Consider the following 15,212-nt stretch of genomic DNA (forward strand, 5'->3'; position numbering starts at 1 on the left):
CTGGGCTGCTCCCCTCCCCTCTCCAAATGCACCTGAGGGCATTTCTCACATCACCCGCCCCTCTGCCCAGCAGCCCAATGGGAGTACTTCCTCCCTCCGCTGTCACATGTGGCAGGGTGGCTCACATGCGGCAAGAGGGTACTGCGTGGACGGCAGCCTGTTGAGTCTGTGGCAAAGGTGATTCCTGTGGTGGGGTTGGAGAGGAGCTGGTTGGAGGGGAGCATAGCTCACAGCGTGGCATAGCTGGAGGGGAACAGAGCGCTCGGGCCACAGCGCGGGCTTTGCGGTGCCTCCCACCTTTCAGTGAAATCCCCTACTAAAAGAGGAACACCCACTTACCCAGCATGTAATTAACCTGTGAAACTCTGTTATTGTGTTTTTCTTTTAAGACAAAAGATGTTAATGTATGAATTGTTTTTTCTAAACTAAAACCTCAGTATTCAGGTTAAATTGCCGTGTTGGCACTTTGCGATAAATAAGTGGGTTTTGGGTTGCAGTTTCGGCGCTCGGTCTCTAAAAGGTTCGCCATCACTGCACTAGAGGAACAGGACATTTTTCTCCAGGTCTCTTGACAACCCTAGTCATACACAAAGGAGTCTAACACCACTTCGCTCTGTGTGTTTTAAGAATTTCAACAAGTGAAGATACTTGCCTCAACAGGAACAAACTTCCTGATGAATTTCACACCATGAGTCTCCATATATGCACCTGCTCTCTCTGCCATTTCTTGGTCAAAACCACGCAGGAGGATAGAGCGGACCATAACTGTGACATCCATACCAAGGCCAGCAAGAAATCCTGCACATTCCAAAGCTACATAAGAAGCTCCCACAACTAAAGTCTTTCCAGGGCAGTAGGGCAGGGAAAAGAGGTCATCACTGGGGGGGAAAAAACACAACAGAAATGTTCGGGGAAAATTGTTAAATATTTAACTTTTTTTAAAAAGATTGCTAAATGGAGCTTTGGCTCACCTTGTAATACAGTTTTCTCTATCTCCTGGGATACCTAGATATCGAGGTCTCTCCCCTGTGGCTATAACAAACGTTTGAGCTGTGTGAAAAGTTTCTTGTCCTTTCCTGTTGGTAGCCTATCACACAGAAACATGTGTTAGTACTAGCAATTCTTCTAAGTACATCTTCTGCAAGCTATTGCCAGCAATATACTTTACTGGTTTAATTACATTGTAATATGTAAAACTGACCCAGCAGACCCACTGAAACTCCCACTGTATCTCCATAAAAGGGAATACAAATACTTTTACCACAATACAATGTTTAAATGACACACTCTACTAACGGGATGGATGCTGATAAAAAATGGAGGAAAACTTAGGCAGATCGTGAGAGGGAGGGCAGGAAGGGTTGCATCAGTGCTTGGCTCTCATGGCCCTTTTTTACATGCCCAGGGAATTGATGACCACCACTTTGGAGTCAGGAAGCAATTTCCTTCCAGGCCAGATTGGCCAGCGATCCTGGAGGTTTTCTGCCATCTTCCGGGCATGGAGTAGGGGTTACAGGGTGTGTGCGCGGGGGGAGGTAGTTGTGAATTGCCTGCATTGTGGGCTAGATGACTCTGGAGGTCCCTTCCAACTCTACGATTCTACAATTCTATGAAAAGACCCCTCTGACTACCCTAAAGGTGATACTGGGGCTCATGGAAGCTGCGTGGCAGAAGCTGTAGGAAGGAGGGGGATGGGCAAGATCAAGTGAAAAAGCTGGTTGTATCCACTCTCAAATACGCCCAATTCTAGGAAGAACATATTTCCAATGGAGTTTTAGATGTTTAGGAACCAATGGTGCAGCACTGTCTGAACAGTGCTCTTAGCCTGTCTAGTACCAAACAGTAGTCATGAGTTTGTTTCCAAACCAAAAGTCAAGAATACATTTCCAATCCAATGTTCAGTAAGAATTCAAGACCCCTAACTTCAAGAATATTTTAGGCACACAACTATTTCAAGCACATATGCGAAGTGCAAAGATTGTGATTTGTATCTCCACATGCCAATGAAGTCCAACTTGAGAGTCTTTGCCTTTGTTGTACATACAGCCCTAAGAGCATTCAGAGAACTCATTTACATGGGAAGTTCAAAAAAGAAGCTCATAATACAGTATTAGAGGAGCTGCTATGTAAGAAGTCTTTATCAGCAAGTGAAACTTTGTACATTACATTTAGAAGCTTAACTAAAAAGGAACTTAAATCAGTATATAACCAGCATCCTCAGTATTTTTCTCTCTATCTCCAGCCTTGTCTTCTTCCCGAGTGGACACAACAAATTTAGAATATCTCACTGATATCTACCCAGAAGAGTCTGGAGACCCACCCTATATTCCAGGACACAATATTCGTGCACAGGCTCATCTCATTTCAGCAGTTCAGCGTCTCAGTGGAGTAATTACTAGATGTTTTTAGAACATCTAGTTACCAGGGCATTCACCACCCCATGACATCTTTCCTGCCTAGGAACAGCCATCTTTGGTTCACCAGCCAAAGTTGGTGAAAGGCACCCCAAGCCACCACTGTAATGCCCCTGTATAGATCTATGGTGTGGCCTCATTTGGAATAGTGTGTGCAGGTCTGGTCACCTTATGTTGAAATAGATACTGCAGAAAAGGGCAACCAAGATGGCTAAGGGACAGGAGCACCTTTCCTCTGTGTAAAGGCAAAAGAGTCTGGGACATTCAATTTAGAAAAAGACCACTATGGGAACAGAGGTTCATAACATTATGCATGGAGTGGGGAACTTTTCTCCCTCCCCCATAAGAAAATAACTTGGGAGCATCTAGTGAAGCTGGTGGGCAATATACTCATGACAGACAAAAGGATTTTTTAAAAATTCGGCTTTATTGGGGAATATATGAGGGCTGCCAACTCATGGTGGTAGTACTCCTGCCCCCCTTGTGGAGATTGCCAGCTTCACACAGATCTGCTCCTAGGCCTTCAGCCCAATGGAATGTTTCCCAGTGGCCTTAATGGCCCATCGGCCTGTTTGCATACCAGTACCAGGAGGCAGCATCAGGAGAAAGCCTTGGCCTCTATGCCCTGTTTGTTGGACCTCCAGGATAACTAGTTGACCACTCTGGGAAACAGGACGGTGGACTAGATAGACCACTGTTCTGATCCAACAGGGGTCTTCTTATGAACAGGTCGGGAAGGTAGGCTGAAAGGAACATCGCTGCCAGCCTTACTATCAAAGCTGAGCTTTTGTCAGCTCTTCTCCAGGTATAACGTTTGGGCATAGCTTCATGCTTGCTGGCCTTTGATGAGCCAGCCCACTGGATCCAGGACCAGCCCAAGATATCGCTGGCTATTTTGTTTTATTTAAAATTGTATTTATTTTATTGTATTTTTTTAAAAAAATAGATTTTGAGGTTACTTAATGTCATTCATGACTTCTTCACAAGTTTCTTGCTACAAGTGGTGTACACTGTAAGTTTTGTCAGCTACGAAGGAATGCAAAGAAAGGGAGACGCTACCAATCCCCTTATATCAAGCAGGCACTGTTCGTGTCTATGTTTCTAGTACATTCAAATATAAAGGAGGGGTAATATGATGCCAGCAGCATCACTAGGGACTCAGCTTCCAAACTTCTGGCATGTGTATCACAAGTGCCCTCAGGCTAGAAGCTGAAATGTAATAATATAACCAAGGATATTTTAGTCGTTTACAGCAGAGCTCGTAGCTTCCAGTGCATCTGTACATAAGCCTCAGCAGCAAGAGCACCCCTGAGAATGGCAACTTCCATTTTAAAAGCAAGCTTCTAATATAGTTAGTTGCAGAGACGTAGTCAAAATTGTACAGGCAAATGTTTCTGAGCAATGAAATGTTTATAAGTTACACACTCTGGCCTGTAAATTTACTTATCCCTTTCTTCAGTCCTCTCGGTCACTTATCACTTCTGTCCTTGCTATTACTAAGTTCTTTAAATTTCAAAAATCAGGTTGCACAAAGATAAATGAGGATAAACCATCAGCAAAATAACTTAAGATTTTCATATACTTTGCTGATTTCCATCCTCCCCACCCTGATGTCTGAGTCAAGTATTGTTTTCATTTGATTAGCTTTTAGTAGTGGCACCTTTAATGCTGACGCCCCAGGAACTCATCTGTTTAAATTGTCAGCATATATTATGCTAAATCGTCACAACTGGTTGGATCTAAATTACTAAAAAAGTGGATTCTGAATGGACATTTTCCACCTCCCGTTTTTCTTTCAGGCCCTGTGCTCAGAAAGCACCCCTCAGGATTAGATATGGTGGGGAAACCAACCTGGTTCTCCAGATTAGCATCCGCAGCTCATGTGGAGGAGTGGGAAATCAAACCCAGTTCTCCAGATTAGAGTCCACTGCTCCAAACCACTGCTCTTAACTACTACACCACGCTGGCTCTCCATGTGGAGCATGTGTGGATAAACGCCACATGAGAAAGGGCTGCAGCCCCTCCTCCCACTTATACCAGTGGAAAATCTGCAATTTTGCAAATTTAACTATAATGGGTTGAAGACCATGAAGGTTTTTTCAGAAGGGTTATTTCAATACAGGAACCACCCGGATTTTTAAAGTAACAAATGTCATAAACTAGACAAGCTTTCAGCTAGAACAGCAACACTTTAATAGATCAAAATCCAAGTCTATACTGCAGGTACCTTAATCTTATGTGGCCCAATGAACTCTCCAAATGCGTTGAGGTATGTCACAGATTTCTCACGTAACGCCACCCGATATCCCCAGTTCAAGGATCCTATGTAGTTCTGAATTGCTTCTACCATGGTCTCCCAATTGTGTTTCACTGGTAAGAAATAACAGTTGCGTGTACAAAATTTTAAAAGGTGCTGACTGCATTCAACTGGCCAGACAGTAACACAACAGAGCAAATTCAGATACAATTTAGCATCATTTAACAAACCTCTTAGTGCAAGGTGGTCAGGTAAAGATGCATAAAGAACTTGACAGGAGAAACTTGCCTGGACTGATATCATTAAAAAAGACTCAGATCCCTGCTGTTCGTTAAAGCAGTCACACATCTTTATTCACAACAAGCACTTAGCTAAGTAACCAAGGCTGAGAAGCATACTGCGGGATGGGGGAAATGAAGACAGAACAGAGCATCACACATTCCTTACGTTCCATATAAGCAGCACACACACTTAGTAGCTTAGTTAACTGTGCACCAATTGCAGGGATCTACATACCTTGCTCTTCATACTCCCAACCAAACTTCCTCGAATCTTGAAGAGCCTGGCCTAAAAGGGCAGCCTGATGCATCAACTTCTTGGGAATGCAGCCCACATTCACACACGTGCCACCAAGGCCTGAAACATGAAGTCTCATTTTTTTTTAAAGGTTTCTTTTTAGTATTTACCAGTGGTGCATTCCACCCAGCATATAGCAATACTTGTGCATTTAAGGCATAAAGTTATCATGTAGCACTACCACTGTAAAAGTACTGCCAGTTTTGACCAGCTTCAAACATGCAGTATTAGGCATTCCCCCCACCCAGGCAACACTTCGCTTCAAGCAACACTTCGCTTCGCATTTAAGGCATAAAGTTATCATGTAGCACTACCACTGTACAAGTACTGCCAGTTTTGACCAGCTTCAAACATGCAGTATTAGGCATTCCCCCCACCCAGGCAACACTTCGCTTCAAGCAGAGAGGCGTGTTGTAAAGCAGGATGTCCCAGTCTGCATTAATACACTGGATGTATCAATACCCAGGATGTCTCCATTAATACACTGGCAGGGAAAAAAACACAGCCCCTTGAGAGATCTGAGGATCATGCATTATGAGAGTGCTGATCAGTGATCCCTAATGTAATCTATAGCTTGGCTGTCAGACTTGATATGTCCAATCACTTTGTACCCAACAGAGTTTGAAAGTCCAATGGCTGTAAAAGCATTGGGAATGCTTTATGAGGGTGCCATTAGCCGGGTTCCGGTGTCATTGTGTTCCTAACAGAGGAACAAGATAAAACTCAACATTTCTACAGAGTTTCAAATATCTACAGTACTACTGATCAGCAAAGCAGCAGTGTTACCACTATAACATACTATAGGAAGAACAAAAGAAGATGGATGCAGTGGTTGACTGGTTTAAATTTTACTCTATACTACAATGCCCTATGAATATGACTCCATCCAAGTTTCTACATCCATTTCCATGTTTCATGCTCACAACACCCATTTTGAAGTCACAACATCCATCAATAAGTTCCTATGTAATGGAGCAAAGCGACTAATTTAATGAAGGTGTGACACATTTATTGTAAAAGCCAACTCAACCTATTAAATGTACAAAATACTCCAAACACGACATAGATACAAGCTAAATTTTAAGATTAAAGGAATTCTGCTACAAACATGTATTATACATGCATATCTTTTTTTATATTCCTGGGAATAAGTATTTTGCGTCCTCCAGGTAATTTAAGTAGTGAACAATTTAGCTGTTTTATTCTTCTGTATGTAAAACCAAAATATTCTCCTACAAAAAGCAACTGTGTAGAATAGTCACATAATGAGAACAAAGATTGAAGAGGTTCTCTGAGGAGGGGTTTGAAGAGAACTGAAATTGTAAGTCAGGAAGCTACCCATGTTGACCAATGTTACTGGCACACAAAAAAGGGCAATCCACATAATAAGATACTGCCTTTTGCTAATCAAAGCCAAGAATATTAGCAACTTAATAAGAAATGTCAATATTGAAAACATAAAAAGCATAAAAGACGTACCCCAAGTAGTACCAATGGGTGTTGGTACAACATAATCTAGCACCATGACCTTCCTTCCTAAGACCGCAGCTTCCTATAAACAAACAGCTGAGCATTAGAATTAAGCAGATGCAGGTACTTTGCCCGTAAAAGGCACAATCTAAAGGTTTTCATAAAATGACATACAAAGAGGCCGGTAAGGGTAACAATGTAGGGAGTGGACGTTAGTTGAAGTGCAGCATCCCACATCTATTTCTTGAACACAGTTTAGTAATCCAATAATGAAGACTTACTCTAGTCTCTGCCCACTGACTTCAAGATGGTTAGACCAAAGTAACTCTGTATATGGTTCCATGTTCCTCTAGCATCAACAGGTATTTCCTGGTTTTACTCCAAATCAACCCCCTTTCCATATGGCCCAATCCTTCTGCTTTATTTTCTAAGCTAATTGGGGAAAAACCCTCTTGTTTGGTTCTTGTGGGTTATCCGGGCTGTGTAACCATGGTCTTGGTATTTTCTTTTCTGACGTTTCGCCAGCAGCTGTGGCAAGCATCTTCAGAGGAGTAACACTGAAGGACAGTGTCTCTCAGTGTCAAGTGTGTAGGAAGAGTAATATATAATAATATATATATATTACTCTTCCTACACACTTGACACTGAGAGACACTGTCACGAAATGTCAGGAAAGAAAATACCAAGACCACGGTTACACAGCCCGGATAACCCACAAGAACCAATGAACTCTGACAGTGAAAGCCTTCGACAATAACCTCTTGTTTCTTTCATGAACTTCTTTAGGAAATGCAACCAAAGGAGTTCTATGCTATATGAACCAAAAAATGTGAGGGATTCATAGCACCTGGAATTGGTCCCAGGGTATGCTTAGAAGGCCTTAGAAGGCACATGAAGCTTACTGAAGTTTGAACACATCTAGCCAATGTCTGGATGGGAGATGACCTGGAAATCTTTTGTACATCATCTTGATTTACATGATGTAAGAGAGATGGGATTAATGTAATTAAAATACATTTAGTAAGCTGTGACAAGGGGGAGTGGGACAATTAGAAGGATTAGAACAGTATAAAATCCACTATGGAAAGTTTTACATTTCAGGATAATTTAGAACTTTCCAAATATTGCAGAACATACCCAAACATGATCACTCCATTAGCATCCTCACAAGCTTTTCTTTACCTGCAATTCCAAACCTATACCTTGACAACATTCATTTCACATGGATGGCATACACAAACATATAACAGGAGATAATTTACTACTATGCCACATAGCCAACATACATCCCCCACAAGCTTCCTCAATCTTTCTGCTCTAGAAGAAAAGCTACTTTCACTGTGGTGCTGTTGTGACATGCAGTCTTGCTGAAGAGTTACCAATCACCATATGGAAAGGGTGGATTAAAACATTATGGGGCCTGGGACTGGCAAACAAGCCCAGATGTCTACTAATCTATCTGGAAGACCTTTTATTTACTTTTTTGTGGAGCAGGAACATTAGGTCCATCAGAGCACTTAGAACATTGAAATAAAGCAGCCAGAACTCTCTTTAAAAAAATGTATGACAGCTGTAAACAGTGAAAAACTATTTTAGGACACAAGCATTGCTAATTTTAGTAATAAAAATGTTAAGTATTTAAGCAACTTATTATGGTCCCTCAATTTGTATAAGGCTCTATTGAGTTTTAAGTCAATGCATTTATGGTTAGAAGTATACCCTTTTGTTTTATAATAATAAATGAAAATTGTTGATTCCACGATTAAGATTCATTGTTTGCTCTTGAGGATTTTAAAAACTGATTTAAATTGCCTTGATTTAAATCAATGTACTCAGCCATACAGCAAATGGGAGAAATTTTTAACCGTTTTAAAAGAAGAAGAGTTGGTTTTTATATGCCGACTTTCTCTACCACTTAAGGAAGAATCAAACTGGCTTACAATCACCTTCCCTTCCCCAAAACAGACACCCTGGGAGGTAGGTGAGGCTGAGAGAGTGTGACTAGCCCAAGGTCACCCAGCTGGCTTCAAGGGGAGGAGTGGGGAAACAAATCCCATTCACCAGATTAGCCTTCGCCGCTCATGTGGAGGAGTGGGGAATCAAACCCGGTTCTCCAGATCAGAGTCCACCGCTCCAAACCACCGCTCTTAACCACTACACCACGCTGGCTCCCAGACTAAAATCATCCAGGAGTTCCGTATGTAAATAAGTGGCCTGCAAAGTTCATACCTTGGAACAGGCAAGTCCACCAGATCCCCCACCAATAACTATTAGGTCATAATCATAGGCATCCATCTCTTCATTTTTGCAGTTTCCTAAAAGCCTCTGCAACAAGCCGCTTTGGTAAGCCTGTAATAAGACAGTACAACTTTTTAGTCTCCCTAAGCCAAGCCTGCGACACTAAGCCTAGATGCTTACAGAACCCCATTTTACCCATTTAAGCGGTAGCAAACCGAACAGTCAGCCCTTGTCCATCATACAGCTTGCTTGAATTCTAACAGTTCACAAATGTTAGCAAGATATCACAATTCTATGCATATGACAAGTATCTTGCTTTGAATTTAGCTGAACTCCTTTAAAAGCTATGAAAGGCAATGCTGGAAAATTAGAAGATGGGGCAGAGGTTTCATCCTTTAAAAAATCCAACTGAAGAAAAGAGTATTTGGATTTTGTCCTCTACTTGCACGTATCCAAGGTAATAGATGAATATACTCAAGACAATTCACTACTGTATTGTATAACAAAAGGTTGCAAAAATGGAAATGATTGCAGAACCTGGTTACAAACCCCATCACAGACTTACTGCAATGCATTTTCATGTGAAGGAGAAGGAAGTGCAACATTACCTGGAAAGTTTGATCACATCCACCTACATGAGTTCCATTCACAAACACATTGGGGACGGTCCTTTGGCCTGTTAATCCTAGTAATACTTCCTGAAAACTTGGGCCATCATCTACAGAAAAACAAAACCAGCATACTTATTGACCAGGAACCTCAGATCCTTCAGCACTGAGTAGCAAGAAAAGAAGCCTAGTCACGAGACCTTCTTGACCCATTACACCCCCATAGGTGGCACTAGAAGGCACAGGGGGGCAGAGCAGTGGGGCATGTCTGTGCATCTGTCAGCCAGACAATGGGGAAAAGCAGGAACAATCTGCCCAGAGACACCACCAAGGCTGGCCCCACCCCACTGCTGGGGCAATGGTGAGAAAGAACCCCCAGGGAGTGGGGAAGGGGCCATAAACCCATATAAAGTCTGCTGCCAAGCACTGAAAAAACTAGACATCAGGAGTTAAGAAGGTTACAGGCTGTGAATTACAGAGAAAGATAGATGAAGAACTGAGTGCTATAAATGCCCCTTCCTCTCAGGCCACCTTAAAAAGGGGGCGATAAAGAGGCTACCAGTAATCAGGGTTGCCGAGAGGAGGGACTAGAAGAAACTTTCCTGAGTTAGAGCTCACTTCCTCAGATGCATGAAGTAAATGAGCCTTCAAACTCTTAACACCATAAGTTTGCTAGTCTTTAAGGTGCCACAGGACTTCATTTTTCATTATACGGCTAAACTGCAAATAGTGTATTAATACTTGCATAACTATTTCAAAGATCCACGTCTCTTCAAACCCCTCCTCAAAATAAGCCACAAAGCCTTGGCTACAGTTCTCTGCTGAAGTTAAGCCTCAGCACCTATAACCAGAATGAACAAATTGTTCCTATTTGTCTCTACATCCAACTCCTTCCCAACCTTTTGTTGTCTCCCCTGTTAAATTCTGAGAACAGGGGACCTGTTTGCTTGAATTTTAAAGCATCGTGCACACTGGTAGATTAATACAGAGTTCAAAACAAGAAACACAGCAACCAACTTCAATAAACATACAGTACAGCCTATGAAGACGGGGTAGTTATTTTGTGTAAATTGAGCATATCTGAAGAAAAGGTTTATCCCCTTGAGCTATTACTATCATTTCCTTTTAACATGCTGACTTTGGTGCCATTTCCTCTTTGAAAATAACAAATGTAATATGTAACACTTTAAAGAAAACCATTCAATTTATTCTTTGACCTCTTTGGAATTATACTTAAGACTCAAAAGAATGGAGATTAGCATCTACAACTGGATTGATCCCTAGCATCTACTACTGGATTGATCCCAGAGTATGCAACATACAAAAGTGGTCATGGGAAACCTTTAATTTGGTCAGCTTATGCTGGTGAAGGGATATAATACAGCAGGCTTTCTACTTACTTACATAGCTTACCTTTCATTCTTCCTGAAAGCGCTACGCAACTAAAATAACCTTATATTCAACACTAGTACAAGCCAATTCAAATAGGTCAAATGAGTAAAAGGCAGCAACTTTACAGTATTCATCTCCTGAATAGTCTCAGCTTGGACCAGCAGCATCATTGTTTTAAAAAACAACTACTCATAGCATGCAAGCAGTATTTCCCTATTAAGTTAATAAAATCTCAAGAGAATGTTTCACTTAGCATACTTGGCATTCATTACAATTTCTGTGCTAGAACTGCATTCAAGCCAATGACTCAGCTGTTTTCTTCATGAAGGCTGCTTACCAGCTGGGGCAATCATTAACAAGGAACAAACAATACAAGAGAAGAAGTGCTTGGAGGAAAGTAGCCTACACACTCAAGACAGAAGCAGCTTTACATAGCAGGCCAGCGGATGTTCCTCCCACTTCAAACACACTTATTTTCCAACAGGCACATTAGGCTTAAGATCTCAAAATTAAGCAACTAAAGAGACTTCAGGAAATATTTTGCCAGATACTTATTGTTTTCCACAGATCTGAACAGGTAGCTAATGCACAATAAAAGAAGACAGGAGGACCAACTTCTACATAGGTTGGTGTATTTGTCCATTTTAAACATACCTATCTTATCAAGTTCCAAAGCACTGTATTCAACTCCTAAAGAATGAAAGAGTTCTTTTACCTAGAACAAAAAAATAAAAAGAAAGAAGTTAGAAGGCATAAACCACTGGAACCACTGGAATTATTCTAATTCGAAAAGTAACACTGCTTTTCTACATGGGTTAGTCTATTAAAAAAAGTTACCCTTTTATTTGGTTTCTGTGGTTTGTGCAGCTAATTAAGTTAAAGCACACTGAATTACTGCCCAAACAGGTAATTGAAGGTGTATACAGAACCTATATCTGTCACACACTGCTAATTTACATTCAGGAACATTGGTGCTATCATCCCCTCTCATTCACCTTTTAAGGGTTAAACTGGATTTAACAAGTCTGATGCATGTATTTATTCATATGACTTCCTGTTCAAGTAAAAAGCAAAGGGATGGGGGATTCTTTAACTTTCTCATTTAAAAAAATGCATCCTAAGATCTCCATTTCTCATTTAAAAAATGCATCCCCCACCTCTCTCCAACAAGGTGTATTCCATTGTTTGACATTTTTTCCTGATCTCAGAGTGGGGCTGGGAGCCACAGGACATGGAGGAGCGCGAAGTGAGGGAGGGAAGGGGCAGGATTCAGCTCTTCTCATCAACGCTTTCCATATGTAAAAACAAAACAAAACACACAGATTTTCCTAGCTTCCAGTTTCACACATGAATAGGCAAGATGCCTGAATATACACTGAAAGTCAGCATGGTGTAGTGGATAGGAGTGGTGGTTTGGAGTGGTGGACTCTCATCTGAAGAACCAGGTTTGATTCCCCACTCCTCCACATGAGTGGCAGATGCTAATCTGGTGAACTGGGTTGGTTTTTCCACTCCTACACATGAAGCCAGCAGGGTGACCTTGGGCTAGTCACAGCTCTCTTAGAGCTCTCTCAGCCCCACCTACCTCACAGGGTGTCTGTTGTGGGGAGGGGAAGGTGATTGCAAGCTGGTTTGATTCTTCTTTAAGTGGTAGAGAAAGTCGGCATATAAAAACCAACTCTTCTTCTCCTTCCCCCATCATCACATCTAGTTTGGGGCATTTTTAACAGACACTACAAAACACTATGCTACATGTCTCAGTAGCTTTTTTGGAATCTAATCCCACCGAACATTAAAATACAGGTTTCTGCCATGCCTCCTAAAATTGTGACATGACATCTGCTCCAATGTGAAGTGCAAGAACAATCTAAACCACTTCTTCCCAAGTTCCCTAAGCTAAAAAAATTGTTTATTGCCCACAGAACACTTTCCATATGGCATGATGCAAATGATTGATAGCATCTTCTAAGTCAACAGCAGCACCCTTCTGTCCACTTTTTCTCATCTGTTAGCAGATGTATAAAGATATTGCGTGCTTCTGCAGGAAGACACAACTGGTGTATGAGAGAGCCTAGTAACTTTCTTGAAACCTATATAACAAAGTATATATTTATGCTGATTAGCATACTTCCTAAATTCATCTTCAAGAAATTTCTGGACATAAATTCTGTTGCTTTGATTTTTAAACCAGTCTTGGAACTTGGCTGACGCTGGTGCCATCTCTTCACTCTTGAAGTAGATTCTGGTTTTTCATGTACAATGGTTCCCTTGTAGTAGATGTGGTCCTATATTTGCATTTCCTATCCTTAATGTTTATTAATGTCACATTGATCATTCACAACCTTTGATGCTTTATGATGTCCAAAAAGCATGGCTGCAAAGACTTGTGGCACAATCTGTCCATGCAAAGTTGGTACCATTCATTTTGTCTATCTTCAATAGCATGGCATCACAAATCAACAGATAAAACCTATGTTCACCAAAACTGTGTAGATGTTTACATCATGAAGTGGTATCTGGTTCAAATACTCTACTAACTGACTTCTACACTCCCATGGTGGTCTCATTTGCAGTGCAGTCTCATTTGTAGTGCAGTCTGACACATTCATCAGTCTCATGATACTCCATTATTTGCAGCAGGTTGATTTTGTTTTCAGTGTTTCCATTATGACAGGGGTGTGGAAGTAAAACACAACAAAGACTGTAAAAGGACTGTTTGCTGAATACGCATTTTGAGGAAATGCATCATACAAGATTGCCGAAACCAGTTTTCTGAAGAAATCCTTGAAGAGAGCATCATCATGGTGGTTTCCTGTTTCAAAGTCTTGGGCACGTTAAGAATCAATCATGCCAGAATGGCAGGACATTCAGGGTCCTATTGACTGGGATGGAAATTAAATACATCTCAGTCTAGATATTAAACCAGCTCACCCACAAGGGCTTCAATCACAGCATAAAGCTCAAGGGGTGGATGGAGCACATGAACCCAACCTGTATCCATCATGAATAAGTTTCGAGAAGCATTTCATATGGAATTTTTAAGGCGGAAGGTATTTATGAACCAGCTTAAAATAGTATGTGCTTCATATTCTTCCTTCAGATATTTTATGATGGATAAATATACTTTTTAGATCTTTCTATTAAACCTGTACTTTGAACCTGTATTTTAATCTTTCCTTTAAACACATGTTTATTGGTCATCTTCCATACAGAGAGTGCTCCCCTGTAAAGAATGACTGCGTTTTAATGGTTTCCTGGAGCTACATGCAAAGAATTACACATGACCTTGTCTGGCCCCTTTGGACCACTACTTAACAAAATTCTCTACCACAGTGTTTTGGGACACCTCTTAAACCTACAAGAACACTTTGCTTCGCAGTTTACAATACTATATCAATAATGTAAAGGCCAAAAGCTTTCCTTGGTTAGATGCTCCCAACATTTAAAAAAATGTTAATAGAATTCATAGTGTGTGTGGTGGTGGGGGGAGGGAGATTAGCTCTCCCTGGACAGTTTCATCAATCAAACCTTGTGTTGACCTGAAAGGAAAAGGACCACACATGAATTCCCATCATGAGGGCTATGAACCAAGTGCCCTGAACATTCTAGAAGAGAAGGTGGTAGTTACTGAGCTAAAGAGCTTTTCTTCAGGAGGTGGAGAATAGAGCTAAAGAGCTTTTCTTCAAGAGGTGGAAAATAGATGTCCTCAATGACTGATAGCGTCACATTTTTTCCTAATTTGCCACAATAAAGGCCTTTCAAGATATTAGTTTGCCTTAAACCAATGACTTCCACACCCTTTTACATAGGAAAGCAGGCGTGACTTCATCACGCTCAGAGTCATGACCAAGAGTTCTGAGACGCAGACATTCACGTATTTGTACACCATCCAAGTTTTATTTAAAAGTTATTTAAGAGTGACACATACTAAGGCACAATTAAAAACCATCCAGAAACATGATGGAGCTCTACCATGCAACATGCAAAGGAATAGGCACTTAAATGTCTTTTCCCAAACTGACACAGATCCGCCAAGACCTTGGGACTATTGCACATACTGCCGTGAGGGTAGAGCAACCACCAAGGCTTAAGACCTACCAAAACATAATAAACCAGAGGTTGTATAAAAGCCATGAACCTGGTTTATTGCTGGGCTTGTGTATTTTAATCTTCCCACCGTTGAAGATTAACTGCAATTTGCCACATTGCCTGAATGCAGGAATCTTAAATGGTGGGGTTTGATTTTTTCCCCTTGTA

General features: G+C 41.2%; 1 protein-coding gene across 1 annotated transcript in view; it reads right to left on the reverse strand.

Annotated features, from left to right (window-relative positions):
• Positions 1–15,212, reverse strand: part of TXNRD3 (thioredoxin reductase 3) — a 43,014-nt gene that overhangs the window by 14,505 nt on the left and 13,297 nt on the right. The window contains exons 2-9 of the mRNA XM_056854982.1: positions 11,610–11,670; positions 9,564–9,673; positions 8,947–9,066; positions 6,727–6,799; positions 5,188–5,307; positions 4,642–4,784; positions 972–1,087; positions 653–878 (exon numbers count right to left, since the gene is read on the reverse strand). Of these exons, the coding sequence (XP_056710960.1) occupies positions 653–878; positions 972–1,087; positions 4,642–4,784; positions 5,188–5,307; positions 6,727–6,799; positions 8,947–9,066; positions 9,564–9,673; positions 11,610–11,670 (969 nt within the window). The remainder of the gene's footprint in view (positions 1–652; positions 879–971; positions 1,088–4,641; positions 4,785–5,187; positions 5,308–6,726; positions 6,800–8,946; positions 9,067–9,563; positions 9,674–11,609; positions 11,671–15,212) is intronic.

Source organism: Euleptes europaea, chromosome 1 (genome assembly GCF_029931775.1).
Source record: "Euleptes europaea isolate rEulEur1 chromosome 1, rEulEur1.hap1, whole genome shotgun sequence".
NCBI lineage: Eukaryota > Metazoa > Chordata > Lepidosauria > Squamata > Sphaerodactylidae > Euleptes > Euleptes europaea.